This window comes from Suncus etruscus, chromosome 12, assembly GCF_024139225.1.
Source record: "Suncus etruscus isolate mSunEtr1 chromosome 12, mSunEtr1.pri.cur, whole genome shotgun sequence".
NCBI lineage: Eukaryota > Metazoa > Chordata > Mammalia > Eulipotyphla > Soricidae > Suncus > Suncus etruscus.
Window position 1 is genome coordinate 98,291,893 of NC_064859.1, and position 14,693 is coordinate 98,306,585.

The 14,693-nt window shown below is 43.4% G+C and overlaps 2 protein-coding genes across 2 annotated transcripts in view; one reads left to right on the forward strand and one right to left on the reverse strand.

The window, feature by feature from the left end:
* Positions 1-14,693, reverse strand: part of FAM98A (family with sequence similarity 98 member A) — a 582,326-nt gene that overhangs the window by 184,951 nt on the left and 382,682 nt on the right. The window lies entirely within an intron of this gene.
* Positions 1-14,693, forward strand: part of LTBP1 (latent transforming growth factor beta binding protein 1) — a 275,135-nt gene that overhangs the window by 60,679 nt on the left and 199,763 nt on the right. The window contains exon 3 of the mRNA XM_049784171.1: positions 11,394-11,563. Coding sequence (XP_049640128.1) covers positions 11,394-11,563 — 170 coding nt within the window. The remainder of the gene's footprint in view (positions 1-11,393; positions 11,564-14,693) is intronic.

Consider the following 14,693-nt stretch of genomic DNA (forward strand, 5'->3'; position numbering starts at 1 on the left):
CTTTCTTTCTCTCTCTCTCTCTCTCTCTTTCTTTCTTTCTTTCTTTCTTTCTTTCTTTCTTTCTTTCTTTCTTTCTTTCTTTCTTTCTTTCTTTCTTTCTTTCTTTTTTTCTTCTTTCTTTCTTTCTTTCTTTCTTTCTTTCTTTCTTTCTTTCTTTCTTTCTTTCTTTCTTTCTTTCTTTCTTTCTTTCTTTCTTTCTTTCTCTCTCTCTCTCTTTCTTTCTCTCTCTCTCTTTCTTTCTTTCTTTCTTTCTTTCTTTCTTTCTTTCTTTCTTTCTTTCTTTCTTTCTTTCTTTCTTTCTTTCTTTCTTTCTTTCTTTCTTTCTTTCTTTCTTTCTTTCTTTCTTTCTTTCTTTCTTTCTTTCTTTCTTTCTTTCTTTCTTTCTTTCTTTCTTTCTTTCTTTCTTTCTTTCTTTCTTTCTTTCTTTCTTTTCTTTTCTTTTTTCCTTTCTTCTGTTTTGGGGCCACATCCAGCAGTGCTCAGGTGTGCACCTGATTTCTGCACTCAGAAATTATTCCTGGCAGACTCTGGAGACTAGATGGGATGCCAGGAATTGAACCCAGGTTGGTCACATGGAAGGCAAATGCCCTCACTACTGTATTATCTCTGTGGCTCCTGGTGGGACATGTTCTGTACTGGAACTTATAACATCATGGAAATGAACAAACCTTTCACCCTGGACTTTGAAGCAAAAGAAGAAGATAAGAAAAATGATTTTGTGGAGGTGCTGACAATTCTCCATCGGACTTCTGGAAGGTTCCCTTGGACTCTTTATCCTATTCGTTTATAGTCCACACAAACAGTGGGATGAATGTGTTTCATTGGATGACTAAATAGTGGAGGGCGATTTCCTAAGACCAAGAAGGAGCATGAGTAATGAATTTATCTTTAGTTTTGTTTGAGAACTTGCTGGTCAGTCTTTGAGGAGAAGAAACATGAAGTCAGAGAACGTTGACCTCACCTCTCTCTCCCCCACCATTTCTCTTGTTCTCTTGTTCACCTATGGTTCGTGCTCCAGCCCCCAAAGTGATATTCTTCCCACCTGGCTGTCTTGTCATGGGCCTGTTTTTTTTTTTTTTTTTTTGTCAGATACTTCTGTCTTCTTTGCTACTACCCCTGACCCCACTCCATTCCTCTGAGTTCCTTTCCCGGAGGAAGACGGTCTTGTTCCTGATCTCAAGTCTTGTCTTGCCTTCTTCCCTTACTGGTGGAAGGGGCAGGAATGAAACCAGTGATGTAGAGGGATGCCCCACAGAGCATGCTAAGGATTTGCACTGAAGCCATCCAGCAATTTTTTGTGATGGGCCACCCTTCTGTCTCACAAAGCCAGTCAGGAGTAGGAGTAGGAGTAGGTGGGGAACGGCATGGCCTAGGCCTCCTTTTTTCAGCTGCTTTTCTTCCACTCTGGAAACAACCCCCTAGTCCCAGAGGTAGAAAAAGTTGGTTGACTGCCTGTGGAAAGATGGAAGAGCAGAAGAACAGAAGCGGAGGTGTGTTGGTGGGGAGGAGAAATCTGGGACAATGGTGGAGAGAAAAGGGACATGCTGGTGTTGAGGTGTGCATGAAACTACCAAAAACAGCATTGTAAAATTATAAATCATGGGGCTGGTATGAGTGCACAGTGAGTTAGGAGCTTGCCTTGAATGCAGCCAACCCTTGTTTGAACCCCGGCATCCCACATGTTCCCCTGAGCACTACCAGAAGTGATTTCTGAGCACAGAGCCAGGAGTAAACCCCGAGTGTCACCAACTGTGGTCTCCAAACCAAAATAAAACAAAAAAAGAAATTATGGTAAATAAATAAGTAAATAAAGAACCAGGGGGAAATAAAAGAACTAGGAGAAATTGAATCATGTAAATATTTTGAAACAATTTTTGGGCAATTTTTGCCAGCAAGTTAGGCTTGCTCAAATATTTGCATTAAAAATGACACTTGAAGGGCTGGAGAGATAGCATGAAGGCATTTGCCTTCCATGCAGAAGGACAGTGGTCGGAATCCCGGCATCCCATATGGTCCCCCTGAGCCTGCCAGGAGCGATTTCTGAGCATAGAGCAGGAGTAACTCCTGAGCCCTGCCGGGTGTGACCCAAAAACAAAAAACAAACAAACAAGCAAAAAGACAGTTGGGAGGCCAGAGAGATAGCATGAAGGTAGGGCGTTTGCCTTGCATGCAGAAGGACAGTGGTCAAATCCTGTCATCCCATATGGTCCCCCAAGCCTGCCAGGTGTGATTTCAAGTGCACAGCCAGGAGTAACCTCTGAGCACCACCAGGTGTGGCACAAAAACTAAAAACAAACCAAAACAAACAAACTTCCCTCTAGCTCTAGCAGTCCCTTTTCTTGATGTTTGCTGTCTGCCTTTGTTCATTTTGAGCACAATTAGTTCATCATCTTGCTGGATCTCAGGAACACAGTACGCGATCTTGGTACAATTAGTTGGCTGTAGGCTTGTTTCTGTCTTAGCTCATTTGCTCGATTTGCGTCTTGCTCTGTCTGAGTCAGCACCTGCCTTCCTTCTGGCCATAAGTTTCTCCATCTCCATAACTGGCTGGGTGATTCTTCATTCTTGCGCTGGGTCTCTGCAGCAAATGTTCAAGAGTTGCATCACCTCATGAACTGTAGATTGAACCCAGGGAATGCCATAAAATCAACCATTCGCTGTCAGCAGCTCAGCAGGACTCTATGGAATGTGGCTAGTTCCTATCTCAATGAGTTTAATCTGACAAATCGCTCCCTCTGTGGCCAGAAATGTGGGGAGTTCTTTGTAAAGGGGACTGGTGCTTTTTGGGGTTCCCCATCACACGGGATGAAGCCCGTGTTTTGAGAGCTAAAAATGGGTTAGGAAACACCATTGTTCCCAGCTGGTAGATGCCCCCTATCTACCCTCCTCTACAAAGTGATGCTCCTTCTCTTCCAACCGAAGGCCAGTTTTCAGTAAATCCATAACCGGATGTGGTACCCAGTAGTTGTAGCATTGTCTAAATTTGTAAAGAGATAATAATTAAATAAACCCAGCCCAGAATCTCTTCTTTCCTTAGGCCATCTAACCAGTAACAAATGGATGAGGCTGATCTACCTCTATGTTGGTTTTCCTACAAGGACTGGAGCAACTTAACCAGCCTAAAACGGAAGCGATCTTGAATGAAAATAGCAGGTTTTTCAGATAGAATCGGGAATGTTTTTACTCTAGAAGGGCCAAAAGCAACAGATTTTTTTTTATCAGACTAACCTTTCTGCGTATGATGAGGGGACAAGATGAGGGAGAAAAGATGAAACCCAAGCAGTGGGGGAGTGGCTGAAAGGAGACAGAAACCAGGAAGGAGTCGCTTGTTGAGCGAAGGGAACCCTGTGTCATATGCAATATTTCCAGCATTTCTGATTCTTTGCTACTGGATTTTATCTCCCGTGGAAAGGAGTGGAGCCAGAGAGGAGTTAGAGGGGCGTATTGCAGGGGCAGTGGGTTGGAATGGGGAATGGAAAGTCCCCCTTCCCAAGCAAGGCTCCAGGAGTCTGGAGGGCACTCATGGGGCTGCCAGGATGACTGGAAAATCAGTGGCATCTCCCAAAAAGAGAGAGCCTCGACACCTGTAAATAAAATCTGCCCTTATTCCTGGCAAAAATGAACAGACGGAGCAGTTCCGGCGTCTGCACAGCAGGAAGGAAACACCTGGGATCCAAGTTCAGCGAGTGAGAGAGAGAGAGAGAGAGAGAGAGAGAGAGAGAGAGAGAGAGAGAGAGAGAGAGAGAGAGAGAGAGAGAGAGAGAGAGAGAGAGAGGATTCAGCACTCACCTTGCACACATCTGGGGAGAGAGAGGGAGGGAGGGAGGGAGAGAGAAAAAGAGAAAGGGAGGAGAGAGAAAAAGGAGGAGAAAGAGTACACTCAGTTCAGTTCCTGGCACTGCTTATGGTCCCATCTTGACCTTTGCCAAGAGACTGGTCCTAGAACACAGAGCTAAGATTAGTCCTTAAGCATTGCTTGGTGTGAGTTCTAAGCCAAAATAAATAATGAAACGATGCTTGTAATATTCTTTCTAATCAAGCACTCCTCAGGGGAAATCAGGCACCCAGGTTCAGAGTCAAGGGAAGAAGCAGTCAAAGTAACTATACCCCAAGGTGACAGACGTGGACACCAAGGACTTTGTACATTGTTTTTCTACTTTTTTAACTCTAACCCTAACAGGCTTTGATGCTTAGGATTTTACAATCATTATTTGTTAGGTTACACCTTATTTTACTTAAAACAAAGATCATCCCTGGTTCCTTTGTATGTTTGTTTACCACTTAGATTTACCCCCATACAGAGATTGTCTTACTTGTAAACCTGGGTAGGATTGGCTCAGGATAGCCTGAGCTATCTATCCTTACTGCCCCACCCAGGAGTGGTCTCTGTACTCAATAAAAACAGTAGTTCTGGTAGGTAGCTTGGCTCTCCATACTAGGAAGAAGACCACCAGACTACATGTGTTTCACCCTCAGTTTGGTTTAGATTATTTCATGTAAGACCCTGATTTAGACTCACCTGGGGTTGGATATATGGCATGTGGGGTGATTTTACAATTATTAAGCTTGCTTGGTGTCAGAGAAAATATGGTCATAATGAAGACATAGGGTTGGATTACAGTAGGCAAAGAGAAAAAATAGGACAGGACCTGGGATTATTTCCTGTCACCCCAGATATGAATCCCTCATGGTATGTAAGCTTCATGTTCATATTCCTTCAATCACAATAATAGTAAGAGACCTACTGAGTGGACTTGGATTGTTTTTGGTATAACTTTATTTAAACACCATGATTTGCAACATTCATAACACAGTTATTCTGGGCATTCAAAGTTTCAACACTCGTTGGAACTTGTGACCTTCCGTCCACCAGTGTCCCTGGTTTCCTACCCTTCTTCCTCCAAGTCTGCTCCCTCAGCAGGCACAGAATTATTAGAATTAAAACAGTGTGTGTAGAATTCACATGATGAATGACGATTCTTTAGAATCTGTGGGAAATTAGATGGTTTAGAGTTAGGTTTATTTTTTCTTGCTTAAAGATATGCACTGTGGTCTCCAGCCTTTCTAGAAGATGATTATTCTCTGTAAATCATTGAATAATATTCTTAGCTTAAACCTTCTAAAACATTCTCAAAGATGGAGTGTGCCAGTTGACAGAGGAAGTACCTGTATTTCCTCTGGGATGTCAGCACTGTATTTATTTATTTATTTGTTTGTTTGTTTGTTTATTTATTTATTTATTGTACCTTTCAAGTGTGTTTCTGAGTTTGAAGATCAGTGCAGTAACAGTAAACTAGCAAAATTACACTGGTTTTTGTTTTTGATCCTTGGTCCATTTTTATGAAACATCCATGTAATGGATATATTCTAGTTATAGAACTAGAATAGTACATGGGTTTTTTTTTTTTTCCAAAACTGGGAGCACCATTGATGTTGAATCTTGTTTTATTTTCATTAATTATTTATTTTATTTTTATTTATTTATTTTTGGTTTTAACCCCAGCAGCACTCGGGTTACTCATGGCTCCACGCTCAGAAATCGCTCCTGGCAGGCTCAGGGGACCATATGGGATGCCGGAATTTGAACCAATGACCTCTGCATGCAAGGCAAACGAGGCAAACGCCTTACCTCCATCTATCTCTCCGACCCCCAATTATTTATTTTCATTGAGGCCAGAATGATAGTACAGTGGTAGGATGTTTGACTTGCACTTGGCCAAACCCAGACTGACCTAAATTAGATCCTCAGCATTCCATAGGGTCCTTCAATCCTGCCAGGAGTGATTTCTGAGCCCAGAGCCAGGAGTAACAATTGAGTGCCACCAGGCATGGCTCCAAAACCTAGATAATTTTTATTTTTATCCAGTCATCCTGAAATCACAACTATTCGTGGTTAGGTTTCAGTATTCTAACATGTATTCCTTCACCAAAATCTACTTCCATTTACTTATCCACCCCATCCCCTATTTGCCTCTCACCCATCAGTCTCCTTCTAAGAGAGACACTTTATTATTATTATTGTTATTTTATTTTTATTTTTGGGTCACTCCGGGCAGTTCTCAGGGGTTACTCCTGGCTCTGCTCTCAGAAATCCCTTCTGTCAGGCTTGGGGAACCATATAGGATGCTGGGAATTGAACCTGCGTCCTTCTGGGGTTGGCCACTTGCAAGGCAAATGCTCTACCACTGTGCTATTGCTTTGGCCCTAAAATAAGGGTTTTCACTGTGTCTTACAATACTGTTGTTCATCTATAGTACTTTTAGCACCACCTTCTCCTCTTCCTCTGGGGTGAATGCTTCCCTGCACCATAGACGTTTCTCCCTCCCTGTTCTATCCCACCACCCTCAAGTGGCTTATTTCCTACTGAATAACTAGTTTCCATTGCTGTTTCCATTGTCTTTGAGCATTCATAATCCTATCACTGTTTATATCCGCAGATGAGAGCATCATTCTGTGTCTGTCTCTCTCCCTATGACTAACTCCACTCAACATGATCCTCTAAGGACCTTCCATGGAACAGCAAATTGCATGACTTTATCTTTTCTTATGGCTGAGTAGTGCTCCATTGTGTGGATATATCATAGTTTCTTGACCTAGTCATCTGTTCGTGGGCACTGGATTTGTTTCCAAATTTTGACTATTGTGGATAATGCTGCAAGGAACACACGGGTGCAGATGTCTTCGCTCCATTTTATTTACACAAATTTTTTAATTGAAACCAATATGAATTACAAGTCTTTCACAGTTGTATTTCAGGCACATAGTGACAGTGAATTAGGGCCATTCCCACCACCAGTGTTGACCTCCCTCTGTCATAGTTTCCAGTGTGTATTCCATATCTCCATCCTTAGCCCCCTGGATTGCTAGTGCAACAGGTCCCTTTTGTGTTTAGCTTGTTATAATTTGGGTCTATTGATTCTATTGTTGTTAACTTTGGTTTGGGTATTTAGATCCGACCATATTTTATTTTTACACCGTTGAGTATATGCTAAGAAGTGGAGTTGCTGGATGAAATAGAAGTTCCATTCCTAGATTTTATTTAATTTATTTTTAGGAATGTTTATATTGTTTTTTGAAAAGGCTACATCGGTTGACATTCACATAAGCAGTGAATGAGAGTCCCCTTTCTCCCCACATTCGCACCAGCACTGGCTGTTCTTGTTCTCTCTGATGTGTGCCAGTCTCTGTTGCGTGAGGTGATGATATCCCACAGTTATTTTTATTTGCAACTTCCTGATGATTAGTCATGCAGAGTATTTTTTTATGTGCCCTTTGAACATCTGTATTTCTTCTTTGAGGCAGTTTTGTGTACCTCTTCTCTCCATTTATGCATAGAATTGGTATTTGTTTTTCTTGTAAAGTTCCCTTAGTAACTTACATATCTTTTATTTGGGGGGGACACCTGGTGACACTCAGGGGTTACTCCTGACTATGTGCTAAGAAATCGCTCCTGGCTTGGGGACCATATGGGACGCTGGGAGGGTCTGTCCTAGGTTAGCACTTGCAAGGCAGATACCTTACCTCTAGCGCCACTGCTCCGGCCCCACCTTACATATTTGATATTTGGTATTATCTTTTTTTTCAAATGAGTGGTGGGTAAATAATTTCTCCCATTTAGTGGGCTGTCTTTTTATCCTGGTCACTGTTTCCTATGAAACGCAGAAAGAACTTTCTTAATTTAATGTAGTCCCATTATTTTAATCTTTGTTTCCACTTGCTTGGTCAGTGGTGTTTCATCCTGGAAATACTATTAGCTTCAATATCATGAAGAATTCTGCCTAGTTTTCTAGTTTGTGTCTTATGGATTCAGGTTTGATGTCATGATCTTCAATCCTTTTCAGTTTTACTTTTGTATACTGCATTAGAAAGAGCTCTGAATTCTTTCTTTCTTTCTTTCTTTTTATTTTTGGTTTTTGACCCACACTTGGTGACTTTCAGGAGTTACTCCTGGCTATGCGCTCAGAAATTGTTCCTGGCTTGGGGTACCAAATGGGACGCTGGGGGATCGAACCCTTGTTGGTCCTAGGTTAGCCTCGTGCAAATGCCCTACTGCTGCACCATCGTTCCGGCTTCTCCTCCACCTCTTCCTCCTCCTGCACCTCTTCCTCCTCCTGCACCTCTTCCTCCTCCTCCTCCTTCTCCTCCTCTTTCTCCTCTTCTTCTTTTCCTCTTCCTTTTTCTCCTCTCCTCCTCCTCCTCGTCTTTTTCTTCTTTTTTATGTAGTTGACCAGTTTTCCCAACACGAATTGTTGAAGAGACTTTCATTCCTTCACTTAATATTTTTGTTCCTTTATTGAAGATTAACTGATTACATACCTGAGAGTCTGTCTTTATTCCAATATCATGGTGTTTTGGTTACTAACACTTTGTAGGACATTTTGAAGTTGGGAAAAATTATGCCATCCTTCTTTTCCCCCAAGACTTCTTTAGCTATTTAGGGAGGTGGATATTATTCAATATGAGGTTTAGGAGCGTTGGATTTATTTCTTTGGAAAATGTTACAGGTATCCTTATGGGAACTGTACAATTAATCTGTACAATCCTATGAGGAGAGAACCTTGTTTAAGCTTTTGTGTTTCCTTGTCCCCTAGAACTGTAGCTTCTCATTCATGGATAGCTAGTGTTAGCAATCTGGTGGGTAACATTTTATTTTTCAAAAATCATACAATTATAATCAGGCCCACCCACCTCTCTTTCACCCTCTCTCTGCTTAATAAACAATAGGGATAGATCTCTTAGTTCTTGGTTTTCTCACATAAAACAGGTCATAACACTCATAGACTCAACATAAATAAGACCCTTTAAATTTTTACTTGGAGACCTTTCAAGAAGAACTCAGGGACTGTGATGCTTTGCCAATTGTCAGTGATGATTCAATTCTTAGGTCCACTGGTGTGGAGGGGATTCAGAGTGACCTTGAGATGCTCAGGAGAAAACGCAATGCCAGAGAATGAGGCCGTGGCTCTTGCCCCTGAGCTATCTTTCTGACCCCAATAAAGCTCATTTTGAAGTGGTTGACAGTATTTCTTGCCACAATTATGCTTATGTTTGATGTGTTCTGCTAATGGGTGGTTTGTTTCCAGTTTGTGAATTTTTTTGCTACTGTAGAGTGATTTAACAGACAAGTTCAACATACTTGTTGTATTAGGTTTTGCTTTCTAACATGGACAAAGTTATTAAAAGGCCGCTGGATACGCTTGCTTTGAATTTGACGCTTTCTCTATTGGTTCCCAACGTCTGTTGTAACGTTTTCCCACTAGCAGAACCTATAAGTATGCTGCTGATTTATAACTGAAGTCAGAAGTACTTATTTTGAAGTTTTGGTCATTAAAATAAAGTGAGTTCAAAAGGTCACCTCAGGTTTTATTGTGCTTCATCCATGAGGTTAGTGCTCTTCCTCCCATCACAGTCTTGGGGATTTTACTTTTCCGTGAATTGCTGCTACCTGTTTCAGTCTCCCTTAGTATTTTTATCTCATACCCAGTGGTTTGTTCATGTGTTGCTCTTATCTCTGGAGAGACCTCCATAGTTGCCACCTTTTTTTCCTTTTATTCTGTGTGTGTGTGTATCACTAAGATTTTTCTTGCTCTGACTTAGAATATTCAGTTGGCTTATTATGGTGGTATTGCTGTTGTTGTTGTTTTTTTAATACCCAGACCATTTGTATTTTTCTAAAATCTATGAGGTTGTTCTTGAAGACAGATGGGTATTATTGGCGTCGAAATTCCAATGCAAAATAGGGCAACTTCTCTCTAGAGGGAAACCAGGCAGGCAGTTTTGGACCACAAGCTCTTCGGAGATCAGCCAGGCCAGGGCTGGAAGTCAGCGTTCACTCGACCCAAGCTGACAAATCTGTTGTGCCTTGCAGGAAGAGCCAGTGTGTCAGGACTGATTGGGATCAGACGTGCTGCTTTTCCCGTAGTTGGGACTCATATGCCCCGCAGACCTAAGGAGCAGGTGGATTTGGCTACACAAACTCCCATTAGCCTGGATTGCCCCGGTGACTCCGGCTAGCAGATATTTTATTTCAGCTGGCTAGGCTCCTGAGAGGATTGGAACAGATGTTTGAATTTGGTTAAATGCTTTCAATATTTATTACTAAGGTGACCTAGTTCGGCAGCAACTGTAAGAGTGGGGGAAAAAGAGAAAGAGAAGGCCTTTTGGGGAAAACAGAGTTTATTGCATTCACCTTAAAAATGGAAAGAATTTCTCCAGTTTTATTTGTTTAGCTTCAGTGGGCAAAAACAAAGCCCTCAGGCAGTGGGCGTCTCGTCTGCTGCCTCACACAGATGCTGTGGTACTGCTGCCACATTCCAGAGAAACCTGCCCCAAGAAATGTTCCTTCGCATCACTCAATAGTGCTGGGAGTCATGGCCTTGGTGTGCTTCAGTTCTTTCTTCCTCTTCTGGGCTTTCAATTAGGGTCCCAAGTCCTTTCTATGCCATCTTCTCCACAGCCACAGGTGGGATTTGGTGGGATGCAGGGAGAGGATGCAGTAACTTTTGTGTGTGCACTCTCTCTCCATTGTTTCTGTAGCTTAGGGAGGTGTAGGAGCCTCTAAGGTGCCAGCTGTGCTCTCAGCCTCTCATCTGTGTCCTGGGGGAATGGGATATCTCATTTTAGAGCTTTATCAAGTGTACTTTCTTTCCTGTCATGGCCTAATTCATGGTCACCTTGACCTACTGCCAAAAGGTTGTGACCTTTTCCTTGACTCAATGACCTTTCCCTGATCCTATGATTTTCCTCCTGATCTGTTGACCTTTCCCTTGATCGGATGACATTCCCCAGACCTGATGACCTTTCATAAACCTAATGACCCCTAGACCTGATGACATTCCCCCCTGGTGATGGCCTTCCTCAGACCTAATGACCTTTCCCTGACCTGATGATCTTTCCTGACCTGATGACCTTGTCCTGGTGATGGCCTTCCACTCACATAATGATCTTCCCCTAACCTAACAATCTTCCCTTAGCCTAAAGACCTTCCCCCAACCTACTAACCTTCCCCTGGTGTGACCTTCCCCAGATCTAATGACCTCTCCCTGACCTGATGATTTTGCCCTGACCTGATGTCCTTGACCTGGTATGGCCTTCCACTAACCAATAACCTTCCTCTGACCTAATGGCCTTCCTCTGACCTGATGATCTTCTCCTGATCTCATCCAGCCAAAGTGCTTTGTGTGTTGGGCAGTCATCGAGGTGGCTTGACTAGAAGCTTCGCCCCTTCTCTGTGTAGGCCTCCAAGAGTTAACATGGGATCCCAAATGTGTTGTAAGTCCTTACCTTTGGTTCCGGGGGGGGGGGGGGGGGCAGGGCATGCCCTTCAAACCTCATTCTGCCTGGCTATCTCAGAAAAGGCCAATCTCCTCATCATGTTCCTTTTCTTTTCTCAGAGTGGCACCCCTGTCCTCCCAGAACGTCCTGATCCATCACAGCCAGACCCAGGAATACGTGCTCAGGCCCAAGTACTTTGCTGCTCAGAAGGTGATGGCAGGTGAACAGGCCACAGAAGGTGCTTTCGCCATGAGGCCTGGGCAGGAGCCAGTTGCTGTGCCTTTTCAGTGTGAGTATGACCCAGATGTCATTGGTCTGGGTGACAACGGCTTTGATTGGAATGGCTGTTAGGTAGAGATGACTTTAATATCTCTCATAGCAGGTCACATTCAAGGTTGTGGAAAAGACCCAGAACAGAACAGCTATATATGGGGTCCCTCAAATGAGTGTCTTCTTTTTTTTTTTTTTTTTTTCTTGGTTTTTGGGCCACACCCTGTGACGCTCAGGGGTTACTCCTGGCTATGCGCTCAGAAGTTGCTCCTGGCTTCTTGGGGGACCATATGGGACGCCGGGGAATCGAACCGCAGTCCGTCCTAGGCTAGCGCAGGCAAGGCAGGCACCTTACCTCCAGCGCCACCGCCCGGCCCCAAATGAGTGTCTTCTAAGGTACATGGTTTGTTTGGATATCTGAGATATTGAAGGGACCAGCCTGTGATCCGGTCCATTGTTGGTTGCTTTAGTTTTCTCTTCTCTTCTCTTCTCTTCTCTTCTCTTCTCTTCTCTTCTCTTCTCTTCTCTTCTCTTCTCTTCTCTTCTCTTCTCTTCTCTTCTCTTCTCTTCTCTTCTCTTCTCTTCTCTTCTCTTCTCTTCTCTTTTTATTTTGTTTTTGGGCCACACGGTGACACTCAGGAGTTACTCCTGGCTATTCGCTTAGAAATCGCTCCTGGCTTGGGGGACCATATGAGACACCGGGGGATGGAACCATGGTCCGTTGTAGGCTAGTGTTTGTAAAGCAGACGCCTCACCACTTGCACCACCGCTCCGTCCCTATGTTGGCTGATTTCTTATGAGTCTGATGTGTTGTTGGAGAGAGGTCAGGGATCTGGTTTCTCTCACGAGTCAACCTGTGGATATTCCTGAGGAGATGACCGAAATGCAGGCATGACCTCCCAGGGCCTCCTCAACAGGTGATTTGTGTGTGTGTGTGTGTGTGTGTGTGTGTGTGTGTGTGTTTGGGCCACACCTGTGGCGCTCAGGGGTTCTCCTCGATCTCTGCTCAGAAATCACTCCTGTCAGGCATGGGGGATCATATGGGATGCTGGAATTTGAAACACCATTGGTCCTGGGTCAGTGATTGCAAGGCAAACGCCCTATTACTGTGCTATCTCTCTGGCCCATCAGGTGATTCTCTATCAGAAAATTCATCATTTTGGGTTCCAAGCAGTTGGGGGCAGGTTGTTCTCTGTTGCTGGGCCCTACTTTCGTATTTCCATGGCTACCAGCTCTCTGTGGGAAGACCACATTGTGTGGCCTGAGTCTGTCTCCAGGGCCAGTGGCAGCTTCTGGGAAGTCTACTGTGGAGGTGAGAGCTAACTTCTCTCAAGAAGGGCCTTCTTCCCAGTTTCCAGCTTTGTCTCACGTTGACAGAAGTGAATGGCTGCTGTATGGTGGAAGACTTTTGCCATACAGACCAGTGAGAAAGACTGAGTGGTGTGACTTACTGGGAGGTGCTGAGAGAGTTTGTGTTGGGTTCCCTCAGCTAACCCTTCTCCCTAGAGTGGCTTTTGTGTCCCTCATACTCTTTCATTTCACCATGAGGGTGAGACTGTCATCTCTGCCTAGAGATCTGGGGCTATGCCCCAGAGCAACCAGCTAGATATTTATAGGGAGAGATGAGAAAGATGGTGGGATGAGAACTCTGCCTATTTGAACTTTTCCATTTAGTCTTTGAAGTGCCTCCAGTGCAAGTGCCTTTAATAGCCTGATTCTTTCATGTGAACCAACCAAGAGGTTCCCCTGACCAACTCAGGGATTTGGGGAGTCCGAGAACTTCACTCCAGTTGTAAAATGATGCTGAAGAGACTGTTAGAAAGCCTGCAGTCATCCTTGTAAGGGAGTGAATTTGAACTCTGTGAAGGGATCAGGAAAAAAACACCAGAAAATCACTGTTGTAAAGGCAGGAGATGACCGTGGTCCCGGTTGATTATTAGTGAATTGTTGTTGGAATGAAAATTCCCACAGTGTGTGTGTATTTTATGTTTAGAGGTAATGCTGGTTTATAAGACTATAGGTTTTATGAGTATAATTGCATGTCTCTTCAAAACATATGTAACCACAGAAAAACCAAAGTGACTATATTATTTGCACTATTATTGTTATTACTATATTTTGGGGTTTGGGAACCACTTGTGCCAATAGCTCAGGGCTACTCCCAGCTCCATGCTCAAGAGTGACCCCTGGCAGTACACAGGAGACCATGTGAGCTGCTGGGGAGCCAACCAGGGTTGGTTTCTGGCAAGGAAAGTGCTTACCTCTTATATTATATCTCCAGCCCAAAGAACAATTTTTTATTTATAGTGTTTTTTAGGGGTATACCTAGCTATGCTCAGGGCTCTGTGCTCAGGGATCACTCCTAGCAGTGCTTGAACCCAGATTGATTTCGTGCAGACCTTACCCACTGCACTATTTCTCCAGCCCCCAGAGTGCTTATTTTAGACTCTAAAACCTTAGTTGAATGGGTAATGGCCAATGAAAGAGCAATTCAGAAAAACCTCAAGAGATATTTCTTTTCTGTACTGTCCATACGTTTCTGCCCATCCATTTTCATTCTATCTATCTATCTATCTATCTATCTATCTATCTATCTATCTATCTATCTATCTATCTATCTATCTATCTATCTATCTATCAATCATCTATCTATCTAAAATATTTATTTAAGTACCATGATTACAAGCATGATTGTAGTTGGGTTTCAGTCATAAATAAAACACCCCCTTCACCAGTGCAACATTTCCATCACCAATGCCCCCATCCACTTTCAGTGTGATTTTTCTATGGATGTAGCAAGTAATCACAATGAAGAATATCTCACATTTATGGGGGTCTCGGTCTCTGCTAGTTGTGTTACGCCCCCACCTCATATGGTTCAAGAACAGGTTGTTGGGTACAGAAGCCCAAGCTATTTGATCAGGGCAAAGCCAGGATAGGATATTTGTTCTACGGGGAAGGCAGCTTATCACAGGGCCGGCTGACACTGCTGAGCTGCAGAAATGGATGCAGAATGGAGAGTTTTGGGTCGACCAGAAGTTCCTTCTCACTGAGATGCCTCTCAGCCAATTGTTTGCAATTTATGCCAAGAATCCTGGAGCCCAAAGACTGGGAAATCTCAATTTCCACTTGCATAGTCTTTCTTTCTC